The sequence below is a fragment of the Podarcis bocagei genome (assembly GCF_964188305.1).
Source record: "Podarcis bocagei genome assembly, chromosome: 3".
Lineage (NCBI taxonomy): Eukaryota > Metazoa > Chordata > Lepidosauria > Squamata > Lacertidae > Podarcis > Podarcis bocagei.
Genome location: NC_138127.1, coordinates 44,304,940 through 44,321,813, shown reverse-complemented (window position 1 = coordinate 44,321,813; position 16,874 = coordinate 44,304,940). Strand labels below are relative to the sequence as shown.

General features: G+C 39.9%; 1 protein-coding gene across 7 annotated transcripts in view; it reads right to left on the bottom strand.

The window, feature by feature from the left end:
* Nucleotides 1–16,105, bottom strand: part of LAMA2 (laminin subunit alpha 2) — a 372,288-nt gene extending 356,183 nt beyond the window's left edge. For all 7 annotated transcript variants that reach the window (XM_081187598.1, XM_081187601.1, XM_081187602.1 and 4 more), the window contains exon 1: nucleotides 15,913–16,105. In XM_081187598.1, the coding sequence (XP_081043724.1) occupies nucleotides 15,913–16,048 (136 nt within the window). In that variant the 5' untranslated portion in view covers nucleotides 16,049–16,105. The remainder of the gene's footprint in view (nucleotides 1–15,912) is intronic.
* Nucleotides 16,106–16,874: the final 769 nt, after the last annotated feature.

Here is a 16,874-nt window from a genome sequence, read left to right as displayed (position 1 = left end):
AGGCAGAGGTTGACCCTTTAAGACTCTGAAGAGAGTGATGCCTGGGAGAGGTAGTCTGAATACATACTTTAAAAGTCTCCTAACTTCTGATGAAGTAAGTTGCTCACTTGGAGCTATGTGTCTTGAAACCTCTGACCACTGGGCCACCCTCATCAGATAAGTACAGTGGTACCTCGGGTTACGTACGGTTCAAGTTACAGACTCCCCTAACCCAGAAATAGTACCTCGGGTTAAGAACTTTGCTTCAGGATGAGAACAGAAATTGTGTGGTGGGGGCGTGGCAGCAGCGGGAGGCCCCATTAGCTAAAGTGGTGCTTCAGGTTAAGAACAGTTTCAGGTTAAGAACGGACCTCCAGAATGAATTAAGTATGTAACCAGAGGTACCACTGTAGTGGGGAGGCTATGTGGCAGAGGTGTCATGCTTTGTGGGTTGTGCCAAGGCCAGAGGAAGAGAGGCCTGGTGAGTTGAATAAAGAAAGCCACCAAGCAATTTGCTGTGGGGTATTCACACACACTCTTCCAATGGTTGGGATCCAATGCAAACGTCTCCTTTTCTCATTAAATAGGGTTTAGCTTTACCAAGAAAGTGAAATATTATTGAGGGCATTCTAAAATGAAATTGTGTGGGTTGTGTGTCACTGTGTGAGAGAGTGCTGCAAAAGATCAGTAGCTTTAATGTAGTACAACCTGAGAACATTCTGAACAATTTTGTTCCTTAGAGTTTTGAAAACAGATGTTTGCAAGGTCCAGCTGACATCTTTCATTTTAGCCAGCAAAATGTGGGATGATTCCAGGAAACTGATTGTTCATGTAAGCAATGTGTGTCTCTATTAAGGAATTCCAATACCTCATATCATTACTATGTTTTTATTTCTAAGGAGACTCCCCCCCTTTATTATATTAGAACACCATTAAAAAGCAGTCATATTGGATCAGTCTGATGCATGATCCAGATTTAAACAGTGGTCTTCAAATGAAACTACAATAACATGATTATAGAATATACTGACCTTGTTGGTCTAATTTCTCATGTGTCTCAAGCTGTCACCAGTTAATGTAATTCCAAGATGCAGAGATATCTTTCATATACATTTACATTCAATAAGCATAATGGCTGCTAGCACTTAAGTGACCCATTGCTCAATAACTTGTTCAATCATTTATTCACTCAGCTATTTCTATTATACCACAAGTTATAGGACAAGCTAACCTCAACACAATGCAAAAAGTAAATTTCACACTAAATGAAATTAATTTGTCCTGCAACTTGTGCTATAATGTGAAATTTCCAGAGATTATTGGTGGGGGACAGCTACAAGGGGGAGTGGGTATTCCCTTAAAGCATCCCTCATTGTTTTACAGACAGGCGTCTTCTGTTACTTAGGTGGCACCCATTGGGTCTCCCACTACATGTTTTTAATTTTACATTGTAAATTACTAGGTATGTATCCTGCATCTTTGCACGAAGTGAAAGGGTATATAATTGATCTAGAGAATAACTGCATCAGAATGGGCTGATTCTTTACATTCTACTTATGGGCTTTTCAGATAAATCTGGTTGGCTACTGAGGGAGACAGGATGCTGGATTAAACGGTCCTTGAGTTTCAACTAGTTATGTTCTTAAGTTACTATTGGGTGATACCAGTCATGAACTCAGGGCTTGTCAACCTGGAAAGGTAACCCATCTAGGAAGAGAAAAATTCTTGTTGTCTGAACAGCCTAGGACCTCCATACACACTGCCCAGGCTTGTACCATGGGAAAGACACTTCAGTTTGACTTCAACCCTGGAGGTGCACTTCATTGTCTCTTGAGAAAGACAGATGCCAAAAACAGATGTTAAAATAATGGCATGATGTCACTGTCAAAATATGTAGACAAGACCATTCTTGACCATAGGACCCATTATTGGTCTCATCCACTCAATGTGCCAAAGCCTATCTTTGCATGCAGAGGAAGTCCTTAACTCACTGAAGGTTTAGCCGGCCAATTAAAACCATTCCGGGGTGTGGCTGCTGTTGCATGCTGGCAGCTTCCAGGAGCCACAGGTGAAAGCTGAGTGCCAGGTGGGACCAAAGATGGCCAAACTACCCCAAAAGGAGAATGATAGTACCCACCAGAGGTACTATTGCTCCCTTAACACTTTAATTTGCCCCTAGAGCTCAGTATAATCAGAAAAGTTTCCATACATGCAAGGATCTACTCCGTGACCAAATAATCTGACAGCCTTCTCCGGGGTATATTAAAGAGATCAGGTTTCTTAAATAAAACCATATTCCTCCCCTCTACACAACACATTGGGTATGGTCACTAGAGACAACATTTCACAGTGACATCATAAGTACAATGCTGAAAGTACCTTCCTGCTTTTAGGTTTAATATGCTGGATGATACTAATAAGTTGAGGTACTTTTCTTCACTGTCCTGTACAAATCTTAGTGTGATGCAACTATGAATAATGATGTATACCATGGCATTACAGCAGGAGATTATTTTTGCACATTCACTATCACCACTGGCAATGATCTGTTTTACAAGAAAAGATGCAATGACAGTGATTTTATCAGCCTGGTTATGCTCTCATGATTTTAAAAATACACCATTGTATTAAAGGTTTTTGTTGTTCTTTCAAGAGGCACTGTTGATAGAAGAAAACAATTCTAGTACCACTACCAGGAATATATAATGACTGACAAAATGCAGGGGAATTATGCTGGTTTCAAACTGTTAGAATACAATTAAGTCATTACAGTCAAGTCACAGGGCATTTCTGGAAGATTAATAGCTAACCATGGAAGGTTGGTGGCTCTTGGCAATATCTTCAGTCATTACCCAGGAAAAGTCATCATTAATACATGAAAATTACCCTGCCTATGGGCAGTCATTGCTATTATAAAATGAAAGTGTAGAGAAGGGGAAAAATATTTTAAAAGTCTTTTTTTTTAGTTTGCAAATCCCTCAAATTTGATTGTGACAAGTTTTCTGAAAATTAATGTCTCCTGTATTATCCAGTGCAATTGCTTTTCAACTTCCAGTTACATTTATAATTACTTATGACAAAATTAAAGTGGCAAGAAGAATACCTAATGCAGCTTGTTTTTTAATCTGTATTTATGTCCCCAGAAAATATCTAAATCTTCGATCTTCATTCTACTGAAAACACTCTAGGGCTAAATATTATTTATTCTTCATTGCCCTTTTCTCAAAGACAGCCAATAAATAGCATTGCAAATCCACATAATTATACTCTCAGAAATGAATATAAATATACATACATGTTTGACTGAATCTACATGGAACAGCAGATTGGAACGTATTTTGGAAAGGTACAGAGGGAGGAGAGGACAGAAGTTCTTTCTGCAATCAGAAATCCTTTTTTTAAAAAACATAATTTTTATTAACAGGCCAATCACATCATATTATTTCAAATCACATTAATTCCAAATTATACAGCCAGATTTTTAAATTTTGTTGGGGGTACCCATACATCAAGCTCCGAACGAGGGTCCAAACATCACTTCTATTACTGCTTTAATTAAACAGTTCTATCCAGTTCTATCCAGATAGTCTCTTTATTACTTTCTTCATCTTCTTGTTGTTGTTGTCATATATTCCTTTCTTTGCGATCTCTGATAATCTTCACAAGCAGGTTGGAAGCAAACATCGTCTGTGTGGGTTTTACACACCCCACAAGTCATATCTCATAGGGACAGCCGCCATTCCCCTCCTCCTTCAAAAATTTATCTTCGGTCTGCCCTTTAGTTTTCCCAGGCTTGTCAAATATCTCATAGACGGCTCTGCCAGGTTAAGATCGCATTCCAATCATCATTCGCATTCCAATAATCCTGGTCCTCCTCCCTCCGTCTTTCTTAGACAAGCCTGTCTTGCGAGACGCCATTTAAAACTGCGTCATAGAATTTTTCCATTCTCCGATATTTACCAGTCCTCTCTTTGATCATTAATTCACCCCACACAGTTTTTAAATTCCTGCTTGTGATTAGTAAAATACGGCGATTCTTCTTTCTTTGGGGTGGAGGGTTATTAGTACTCACATAAGGCAAAGAAAAGAAAAGTTTTTTCCTCCACCCCCCCTTCTTCACTCCAGACATACCAGTCTCTTAATGGTGGTTCATCACTTGATTTATTTGTCACGCCCGCCGCTCCGATCCCAGAGATCCATTAATCAGCAGTCTTATCTCTTGAACTTTGCTTGATGTATGTGCTTTAGCTTCTTTCCAATTATGTTTCCAATTATATTTCTGAGCTAAAGCGAACCAGCACACGCAGATTGGAGGTGGCGTCAGGAAGAGCCTACCTCATCGAGGGCTTGTGCCAAGTGACCGGCACCCCCGTCTTTCGAATCCGGGGGTGCGTTGTGAACACCGCTGGCAAGGCAGACCCCCCATCTCCTTGGAGGGGTGGGAAGGCTGCATACTTCCCATAGCAGCCTCTTAATTACCTCGTATGAGTCGGAGAGATGTTACTGTCGGCCATCTTCCAATGCGCCACCTGGTGGCCCCTTGCAATCAGAAATCCTTGCACTGATGGGACATGGATGTTGAATACAGCCCAAGGTACCTTTGGAGTAAAGGTAGCCATGTCATTAAGCCAACCCAAATGTCTTAAAGTGTGCAAGTTTCTGAGTTCTGAGAATTCTTCATCAGGAGATTAGTCAGGTTCTGACCATTTATACTTTTAGGCATTTAACTAAAACACAACTGTTTCAGAAGGCTGCTTTGGCTGAGATGGATTAGCTCCGGTCGAAATTGTTGCTTTCATAGTTTATATTTTATAGGATGTGTTTTTCACATCCTATATGATGTGTTACTGATTTTTATGAAGTAAGCTGCTTTGAGAGATGCCATAGCTCAGCAATGGGGCACCTGCTTTGAAACTTCCAGCTTCAGCAACATTGTTCTAGCTCAGAGGCCAGCTTTGGAGACAGATGATATCCCTTCAGCCAATAGCCACCAGCCACATTCCAAGTGGCACAGAGGTTCTGCACTGATGGCTGCCCATTCCCAGATATGGCTTCAGGGTTGAAGGGTGTAAGCCTGCTTCTGAAGCCAACAATGTTTTCTGTCGAAAGTTATGAACTCTCCAAAATTTGACAGTTCAGGAATGGTAGCATGCTTTTCAGGAAATGTTAGAATCTACTCTGGATTACCAATTTCTGGTACCATTATGATCTAAAATTTTGCTTTTAATGCAGAAGCATATTACAGCGTATGGCTACATTTTCTATTGAACAACTGTCATGCTTAATGTATTAACAGAAGTAAAATCACGGACTAAAATCCTGTGTTGAATAATCACCATTCCACAATGAGATGAGTGTTCAGCTCTCGCATTTAAGATGATCTTATCACAGTCAAAACCCTGTTGTTAATTAAGAAAAACCAGGCATTTGTTGTTCATTTCCATCCACAATTTCTTACTTAGCACTAGCAACCCCAGCTCTTACTCAGTTCTTCAGCTCCAGTTGGGAAGACAATAAATTATCCCAACAATTGGACCATGAGCCAGCATTGTTTTTTGAAAAAGGGTTGCCCTCTTTTCTGCCCATTAGCCTTGTCTTGTCCTACCAAGATGACAGTATTCTACTGTTGTTTTAGTTTTCTACAGCTTTTTGTTAAATGTTCTAACTTCACATTTCATTCCAGCATTATAGGCATTTTTCTCTTCTGTTAAGTGTTTTCCATAGTGCATGGATGGATGGATGAATATAAAATGTCCTTTGTGGCAAGAGGCATTTTTATTTGCTATTTAATGCATGGCCAGCTAGACCATAGTATGTAACTCATGTACAAAATGATTTTGTTAGCCTTCAGTAGAACAAATACACATTGGAGGCTCTCTCTAGCTACCAAGATATGTAGGTGGTAGAAAATACCCACATGTTTAACTGACACACTGTTCACTTGTCTATATTACAACTGGGAAGAAGAAACACAGCTGCTGTACGCATAATCAATGCATAGAGTGTGCATGGCAAAGTCACCCACCCACTCCAGCAAATATTTTACCCACTTACTGTATGGCCAGTGCAGAAGTGATTAGGAGAGGGAAGCACATCCTTTGGTAACACGTCTAACCAACAGAACATTGGCACTATTTTAGAAAGCCTGATTCTTTTGTTTCTGACAGTATTCTAAAGAACCACATTCTATTACATGTGCATACCAACTATATATTCAATTCCAATGACTCATTTTTCTTCCATAGGTGATGTTAATACACCAGTCACAGTCAGCAAGAGCAATGGATCAGTTCTATGCAATCAGTTCCTGGCTACATTTCTGCCAAAGCTTAATCCACATAAGGTGGAATTTCAGGTAGTTAAAAAGACCACTGGTCTAGATAAACAAGTCTATACATTCCCTAAAGAAACAATTACAATGCTTGAGGATTCTCCTGTACCCAGTAGAGGCACAGATAGTTCTTGGAATGCCTTTTATCCATATAAGGTGGTTTGCCAGTTGAAACCCTATCTGGAGAAAGTACACCTGGCTGCTTATATACAGACTAGACTACTGTAATGCTTTCTTTGCACCAGTTTGTGCAACAAATGTACACATTTGTTGCTGAGCTCAATTTAAAGTACTAGCACTAACCTTTAAAGTCCTAAACTGTTTGGGACTAGATTTGAAGGGTCACCTACATCCTTATGAACCTGCCTTGAGTGTTTTATTGTCTATTAAAGGAACTGTCTTCAAAACTCTGAAATGGATACATGATATCACACGTGAGTTGCATGAACATCCAATTCTATCACATCTGGCACATATCCTCAAGGCATGGGAGTCGTCCTATCACATGAAGTATGTGTAGTGTTAGCCATCCCTACTCATTTCTAGATGTTTTCTAAAAAAAATTATTCAGGTAGGTTTTTCAAATCTGTTATTCCTTGCCAATCACCTCTTACTGATGTCTTTGATGTTTTTGTTGTAATACTGTGCCTTTAGTGTGTATATCACCATGTGATGTTTTAAATGAAAGTGTGGTTTATAAATATCTAATTAAATAAAATAAATAAATAGCTCTTTGCAGCTGCTATCCAAGAGCATTTCCTTGCTGCTTGAATAGCAAAACCCAGTGACATGCAAGCATTTATGGCTGTTTGAAGGAACTGGCTATGATTTAAAAGTTTGAAAACAATGCATAAACATTTGACTATCAACTTCCAACAGAATTGGATGCTGGAATAGTACTTAGGCTGGAATGAGAAAGTAAGTTTATTATTCATGGTAAGATTTCACAATAGTCCACTAGTATATCCTTGCTGCAGCTGCTGTAATGACATTAGGCTCTGACTCAAAGGGATAAGCTGTTGCAAGACTCTGGCAAGCCCTTGTGAAACTTGTATGTGTGATGTTGATGAAGCATCCACCAAGCAAGAGGGGTTTTTTTTAAATATAACAGGTAGTCCAACCCTGTTGTTAATTAAGAAAAACAATATCCATGTATTTCAGGACTGCACTACTGAGTTTTCTATGGAAGTCATGGAAGCTTGGAAGTTCCCAGTCAGTAACAATGTCAACCATACCTTAGCTGACAAAGTGGAAATCATCTAACATTATAGTGGAGTCAGGTGATTGTCAAGTGGGCCCCATCTATCTCTCAAAATACTCCACTGAGAGTGGAGGAACCCAGGAACTGACTTGCTCGCCAGATTCCATTCCCAAGAATTTTCTGGGCTCAAACAATTCTTCCTGAGGCCACCCTGATGTGCTCATTTCCAGTTTTAAATAACCTGGGGAAGGATTTGCAGGATAGAAACAAAGCGGGGAAGGGTTAAAAGTGTTTTTCTCATACAGTCAGATGAGTTTGCATCTGAAATATGCACTAAAAGGATCAGAATTAAAATAAATCCAAGTTTTTTATATCTCTCCTGTGTCTTTGTTAACTTCCCATTTGAATCATGCATTTGTCAAGACTGCTACATATATTTCTTTCCAATTCTATTCTGCAGTTATTTAAGGTGCCATACGTTATGTCAGATGGAATCAGATCCTTTTTTTAGGTTGATGAAGCAGTTCAAAGCATGAAAGAAGATCACCTGCTTTAAAGATCACTTGCTTTAAACTAGTACATTCTTTCTTGGTGATATTTTGTCTAAAAAAATGTGACAGCTATATTACAGTGGACAGTAAGTGACACTGGCATGTACTGTTGCTGATTGCAATGTTATGAAATACAATCACCATTAAATTTATGTTGTGCTGTTCAGAAGCACATCATGTAGACATCTGTATGCATGCTACCATTTGTAGAAGTAATTGTTTTTGAAATGTATTTTTTCCATGAATTTAAAGATTCTGCTTTGATCCATGCTACAAATAAATGTTTATTATCTTAAATTTCAATATGCTGGTGTGAACAAATTTTGATGTGACATTGCAACTAAAACATCATATTGCCCCAAACACAAATTGTCACTTTGATATACAATGCTTCTATGTAATGAAACCTAAAATAAGAAGCAGGGGCAACTGGCAAAATACCATGAAGCATACAAAATAAAAATAGAATTTCTCACCAAGATTCCTATGTGTGTATCTTTCAACAGCAAAACAATACAGGAACGCATGTACGATCAAATTATAATCAGCTCATAATCAGTAAAAGATGTTTCAGAAACTGCATTCAGTGTTACTTTTTCAACCAGAATGTCATTGACAGCCATGCAACTTCAATAGCTGTGTTTCTACCTGCTAATTTCTGCAATTCTGCAACATCAATTAGTCACTGAGATTCTTTTTGCCAAAGTATTGATCTGGCATTAACAATGTCATATCAACCCAGTGAGCCCAAATAAGTGTATGTATTGTAAGTCACTTTGCATTTACTTTTCTTAAAAAGCAATTACTAAATGTAAATAATAATAATAATAATAATAATAATAATAATAATAATAATAATAATAATAATAATGTAAGAGCTAGTATGCATATAGCAGTCGTAAGGGAACAGTTGCATTTCAAAGAAAACTTCTGACAACCCTCTGAAGGGTGTGAATGTGGTGCTGAATTTCCATTTATGATAGAAATCTTACCCCATTTCCTAAAGTCATAATGTTCAATTTTTCTCATGCTAAACAGTGGCAGCTACTGATACAGAGTCTGGCCTAGGGAAACAAGTAAGCTTTTATATACATTATGGGGAGAAGGGGTGGAGTTCAACATTTCAGCCACAGACCCATGGTTATTGTAGCACATAGATCTATCCCTAACCTCATTGTATGCATGGGTCCCACTGTGAACCTCTCTGGTTCATGGCATTGTCCTTTTGCACATTATGCACACAACAGATTTGAGAAGTCAAATACTACACTGAAGATATCAGAACAGGTGTAAGGAACCTGTTGCCCTAATGATGATGTACTCCAATTCCCATCAGTCCCAGTCAGCACGGCCAATGATCAGGAATGATGACAACTGTAGTCCAGCAGCATCTGGAGGGCCCCAAGTTTCCTATCCTTGTATTACAATATGGAAGTAACCCAAATCATAGTGCCCCTTATGAAAAATGTTCTATTCTTCTTCTATTCTTCTTGAGTAGTTAAAATCTGTGTATCTTGCAAGTACTTCTTATCCCTATTAAAAATGTGCCACCTACCTCCTTAAAGAATAAAAACAGCGTCCTTTACAACCACATTATTTTGGTGGCTCATAATCATATAATCAACATCCTGATATTTCAGGCAATAGGGAGACTCAGGAATGAAAAAGTTACTGAACTGTTTGCTCAAGTATAAATCATAGATCACTGTATCCAACTAGAGCAAGGGCTTTTTTGGCTGTGGCTCCGATCTGGTAGAACACTCTGTCACAAGAGACTAGGGCCCTGCGGGACTTGACATCTTTCCGCAGGGCATGCAAGACAGAGCTGTTCCACCAGGCCTTTGGCCAGGGCACAGCCTGACTCCCTCCCTCGGCAATCTTTGCGGAGCTCTGGCCCAATGGTTGCCAGTGGCTTGATTTGAATTAATTTTATAATGAATGATTTTAGAGTGTTGTTTGTGCTGTACCTTTGTACTGTTTTATTGTTGTTAGCCGCCCTGAGCCCGGCTTCGGCTGGGGAGGGCAGGATATAAATAAAATTTATTAATTATTAGTATTATTATTATCCAGAAACAAAAATCATAGTACAAGAGTAAGGGTTATATAATTCAGCAGCATTGGTAAGGCTTCTCTCAGCTGATTGGGGAGGCAAACAGTTTCCACTGATTCCATCTTCCTCTGCTACCCTCTGAAGCTTTACTAAATCAGTTCTGCAGCATGCCCCAACCCCCTGGGTCAGATTTAGGGTCTGTGAGGGAGTACAAAGAAGAAGGGGAATCACCAAAAATGCTTCTCCTCTCATTCCATTGATGGAAGCCTTACTGTTAGCTGAGCAACACCATTGCACACAACCTTATGAGTGGAATTCACCTAAGCTTTTATACAGAGTAGGCACAATGAAATGAATGGATGTGACTAAGTTAGGTCCATTAATTGCAAAAGGTCTAACCTAAGAAAAACTTGGACTGAGAGGAGATATGATAGCTATCTTCAAATATCTCAAGGGCTGTCACATGAAAGAGGGAGCATGCTTGTTTTCTCCTGCTCTGGGGGGTAGGACTTGAACCAATGGCTTCGTTACAAGAAAGGAGATTCTGACTAAACATCAGGAAGACCTTTCTGACAGTAAGAGCTGTTCAACAGTGGAGTAGTTTCCCTCAGGACTCGGAAGGTTGTGGACTCTCCTTCATTGGACATTTTAAAGCAGAGGCTGGATGGCTATTTCTCGTGGATGCTTTAGCTGAGATACCTGCATGGCAGGGGGTTGGACTAGATGACCCTTCCAGCTCTACAATTCTAAAACTCCAATTGCCTACATTATTTATTTATTGAATTTATATACCATGCTTCATCCAAGGATCACAGCTGTAATGCACCCTGGGACCATAGGGTAAAGAGCAGGTAATTAATAATAGTAATAGTAATAATAATAAGCATTAAAGCCAAATATTCCAAAAATAAATAAAATAACTGAATTTGATGGGATTTAATATTCAGGCTACTTGCATAGCCTATGTTGATTCCCTAGTCTTTTTGCAGATGGTCCAGATTTGGATACCAAGTTGTTGAAAAAATATAAATGTAAATGACTAACAGTTCTGCCAGTAAAATACTTATATTGATTTAGATGTCACATATCAAGTTTGTGGCTCAAGTACTGACCCCTAAATCATTGTCTAACCCAACTGAATATATCAATTTAAAAATTCAATTTCCAAATCTTCAACAAACAGAATATGAAACTAAAATTCATCTAAAGTCTGGGAAGGATGTATTTAACATAGTGTGAAATTTAAAGCTTGTTTAAGCTTTGTGGGTGTTTTTTAATCGATTCCTAGAATTGCATCAAGTATTTTCTCCACTCAAATTTCATTCTAATACTCCAGAGGAGGCAGTGTGTAGTCTGGTTTTTTAAGGGCTACTATATATCTTTTGGGCATGTTTTCCTGAACTAAAACCATTCAAACTTGTAAGATCCAGTGCTCTAAAATACTGTTTTCTTAATGCAGACCTGATACTTTTGAAAAGACCTCTAGGAGGGAAAAATAGTTCATAGTTCAGTTAACAGAAAAATAAGTAACATATGATGCAACAAGCTAAATATTAAATTAACTCCAGGCTTCTGACCACAAAGTCTCCAAACAACTTTAAAAAGTCAAATTACAGAGTAGCATATTGTCTGAGGTGCAAGATGTGCTGGAATTCTACATTTTAACTGCCATCTGGAAATCCTGTAAACGTCTTAACTATCTCATGACCCCAAATGCCCTGAACATGGTTGACAGGCATATATAACAAAATATCCAAAAGTGTCATTTGGTACTATCACAGTATTTATTAGACAGTATTGTTTATTAAATGTAATGCCTCCCCACTGAGGAAAGGACAGAATAACTGTTCCCCATATTGTGCCAAATTCTGAATGTGTGCTTAGATTGGCTTGGAACAAAATGGCAGCTTTGAACAAATGAAATAGTTGCAGATGCATCGTAGGGGTGTGGAACTTGTATATTGCTCAATACCAAGCCTGTTAAATACAGTCCTTTTCATAATCCTCCCACAACTTCATCCTACCAAGTAATTGTGGGGTCACTCAAAGAGCGACAGGATATAAGGACAGACAGGGAACAGCAGCAAACTGTTACTCAGATAAAAAAAGGTTTCCTAGAGTGTGTTTCATACAATGCCTTCTATTCTATAAGGTGTTCAGATGTATCCCTCAGGAATGGCTGACCTTACAATCCTCTCCTTTGAATAAAGTTTGTCTGAATCACTCACAATATACAATGCTTCAAGGATGACAGAGATGTAATTGTGAGTAACAAGGAAGGCTGGTAATATTGGTGGAAATGTTATGGTGCCTTATCACATCCTTGTTTCTGTATCACAATCATCTATAGCTGGTGTGATGACTGGAGTGTTGACCTAGGACTGGGGAGATCCAAGATAAAGTCTCCGCAAATCTCAGCAAGGGATCTTGAGCCCAACCTCTCAGTGTTAACCTACCTCTCAGAGTTAATCAGTCAATTATTAATGTATTTGTTGTTCTTTTACCTTACTGCTCCTCCTAAAAGAACACAGAGAGGCAACCACAATCTTAAAGCACAGTACGAATATACAACAATGATTAAAATTACCAACAGAACAATATCAACCTTTAAAACACAATTCAGCAAACAACATTTGATCTCTGTTCAAGTGAATCGCTAACTACCAATTGCTGATGATGCGTGAAACAACTGGATATTAGGTGGGAAGGAGCTCAAGCCAGAGGGCTGTCACTGACAAAGTCCTGCCTTGTGCCATTAACACACAGGTTTTCCTCACCTATGGGACCACAAGCAGATCTTAAAGCACCAGATCAGATGGTATTGGAAGAGGCACTCCTTCAGGTTGTATAGAGCCATGTGCACAAATATCAACACCATGAATCACACAGTTAGTTCTAAGAAGAACAGTTCTAAGAAGTGGCATAATATCCCTTATTGCTGCCCTGTATAACAATCTTGCAGTGGCAAATAATTAGAACAAAAATAAGAGGAACCGTTTACTCCACCCTGAAGCCTTTGAAGATGGACTATAAATGCAAAAAATAAAAATAATAAATGCATAATTTCTCTATGCCAGTAAGGGAATTTCTTTCCTTGCTCTTGACTACCCCTCTTTTCATAACCACCCAGATAAATTACATGCAAAGTAGACTTAGCTATTACAGTATAGGCATTAAAAACATATGGCATAGTGGTGAGGAGTCACTACTAGACTAACCAATTGCCACCAGAAGCAAACATTGTGATTTTTTTTCAATAAAAACATGGCATACATAACAGGCATTGCTATAGTTCTAATCCCTACCCAGCATTCTAGATTCAAGACTGCAGAAGATAGTGGCAGACTATACAGACTGAGCTATACAGTCTGGCTGTTTGTTACAGTGGGATGTGAATGACATCGGGTTTCTCTAATGCTCTTCTTGGATAAATCATAGCAACATTAACATCCTCATCTGCTTGCTTCCATGGGATCGTGGCAATATTCCAACTCTCAAATGCATCAGCAATGTCCAGGTTCTACTTAAAAGTCTGGCTGTTCTTACTAATGGTCAAGGTTACTCAGTGCTCAATGCTCCAGAGTTACTTCTGTAGCACCATCTCTCCCTCCCCTTTTCTTGTTCACCTTTTTATGAAAACCATTACTCTACATAGTTCTCAACCCCAATTGAAATGAAGTTGATGCACATACAATTACACCTGTTCATATTGAACTGCAGAATTTCCCCTTCTTCCCTTCTCTTCTCTATCACTGGTTATCCCTCAATGCTTACATTTACACTCAAAGGTCCTCAACACAAGGACCTGTATTATCTCAGGCTTGGGTTTGCTCTTTGAAGTATTGTGTATGATGATAGTGGTCCCCTACAAATAACAACAGAAGGTGAGAAAAATGGTAAAATATGTATTTCTATAGCTGCAAATTACCTCCTCGTCTGAACACTAAATGGCAACAGCAATGAATATGTGCCCCAATGTATTTTAAATGTGCTATTTTAAAATGTGACTGACTGCTCTCTGTTTTCCAGTGAGTCTATTTCCAAATGTAGTCAACCTGTCTGAGTTCTCCCCATAGTTTATTATAACTCTATTTAGAATCTGAGAAGACACAAGCAGCCCTATCCTTTGCACAGATCAAAAAAGTTTCCACTTTAGGTGCTCATTCTATATTGTTTAAAACCTATCGTTCTTGTTGTTTTGTAATGTTTTTAAAACATTGTTAAAACATTATGGTATGTTTATAAATTACCTTGAGATGTATGTAAAATGCAACTGATAAATTACTAAACAATAATAATGAAAGGTAAGTTCCACTGATTTCATGGTGCTTATTCCTAATCATTTGACAGGCCCTCATTAATCTTCCAAAGAGTTAAAATTAGCATTAAGGAGCCAGCTATTTGAGGTTTCCTAAAGGGCACATACAACCTACAAGTTTAAGGATGATATCCAACTAAGTGGATATCAATGGACTAAAGTTACTTAAGTCCACCCCCCCCCACTTAGTTGGCTTAGTTGGCTATTGACCATAGCATCTGGTCCTCTAATGCAAAATGTGGGATGGGCAGAAAATCCTCAGATGAGTCTGAATGTTTTAATTACTTTCAGATTTCTACATTAAAGTCATGAACAGGCTTTGTTATTTTTAGTCAGATCCCTCCACCCCCAACACAGCCATTTTCTAACCTTACCACAAACTTTTCTCTTCAAAGAGAAAAGTACTCTTTGAAAAGCACTCTTTCTCTTTAGCTAAAGCTAAAGCCTATATACAATTACTTCAATATTGTAAGACTTTATTCATGCTGTATGTCTTTTGGAGCCATTTTTTACGCTAATTAATATGACTCTCATGTTATCCTCTTAAGTGATTTTTCTCTTTTTCCAATTGATCATATTGCAGAGTAAGAAAAAAGAAGTATACAATGCAACATTACCTAGCCCAAACCCTAGGTGCTTACACCATATTTGAGGAGTTATTCCCCATCACCACAATAGTAAGTCATAACAACCTCACTATTTCATGGAACTACCCATCGCATACAGTAGCCTGAAGTATTTGGGAAGATGCAGTTTGCAAGTAAAACCTGACAATGGTCTAGCAATAAGCAGAAAAGAGACTGTTCCCTAGAGACACAGGTTCAGTTCTCCAGTTCATAAGCATCACTTTCTAATAATATTTATAATAATAATAATAAAATGCCAGCACTGGGGACTCTCAGTTGGAAGGCTTATATTCAGAACCTCAAAGCCGCCTGAAAAAACTGATGTCAGTTGTGACTCTTGGAGGGACGTGGCCTTGAATGTGTGTCCCGTCAAGTCGTCAACACGTGGTGCCAAGAACCCCCTCGGTCTGAAAAATCAGATTTGCAACAGGCGCGTTTTGAAGAAATCAAATGCTCTCCAAGGGACCGAAAAAGCAGGGCGGTGCGGGGGGGGGGGAGAGAAGGAGCGTAAAGGGAGCCTGACTCCACTTTGCCCTTCTGCAGCGTGGAAGCCCAGCAGCTGCCGGCATAACAGCTTGACCAGAAGAGGGGAAACTTGGAGCCGGGCTGCCTTTCACAGCTCTCCCAAGTGCCTCTTCAGCCCATCTGTGGGAGATGCTGCAGTGAAACACCAACCATTTGCTGCTTCTCTTCATTTACTGACGTGAAGGGAAGACTCAGAAGAAGCGGGCGAGGGATGAGGAGAAAGAAGCAGCGGGCTGGGGAGGGAGAGCAACCGAAGTGTGTCTGTGTGTGTTTACCAGAAGCCCCTCACAGCTCTAGGGAACTAGCTTCATGCCGGCAAACTTTACTGTACCTCGTTGCTGAGGCGCTGCCTGTTGCTGGTGCTGCTGCTGCTGCTGCTGGTGCTGCGGCGGCTGAAGAACTTGAGCGCCGCACCGGCTCAGTAAGGCGGCCAGGACCAAGAGAGGAGGCAGAGCGGGTCGCGTCATTGCTCCTCCTCAGCGGCAGACGCCGCGCGCTCTCGCTCTCTCCCGGCTAGCGAAATGAGTTTCAAGTGAAGAGACGCTGCCTGAGAGGGAGAGAGGCGTCGAAGCCGCTGCCACAAGGGAGGGCGCCGCGGAAGGATACGCCCCTGTCCCGCTCCGCGCGCTCCCTCAGCCTGGCCCGCTCTCCTCAGTCAGGCACCGGCCAAGGGCCCGAGGAGGTCACGGGACAATGAACAATCGGGGAAGCCTTCCAAGGACGGAGGAGGCTTCGAGGGAATGAAGAGGGCAGCGAGCGACGCGCGCGCCCGGGGTGGAGGTTGCGGAACAGCGACAAGGTCTTGGCCAGAAAGCGTGAAGAGCAACAACAACGGACTGGAAAACAACAGGAATGGGAACTTTTAACAGTATTATTATTATTATTATTATTATTATTATTATTATTATTATTATTATTATTATTATTACTGTTATGGGGTACTCTCATTTTCCTACTCATATTGAAATACTGCCCCTCAATGAGGCCAAACTTAGATTCACAAAATGTTTAGGGCATTCGTACCACTGCATACCCCCCAGAAAAAAGCACTGATGATGATGATGATGATGATGATAACAGGACCTCACCTCAGCGGAAGAAGTTTCACAGAATGACCTAGAACTCACTTCGCCGTCAGCAACTCCAGGCACTGAACTGGACCAATGAATGAGACGTGGATTTGAAGCTGTATACCTTGGGTTAAGAACTTAACTCGTTCTGGAGGTCCGTTCTTAACCTGAAACTGTTCTTAACCTGAAGCACCACTTTAGTTAATGGGGCCTCCCATTGCTG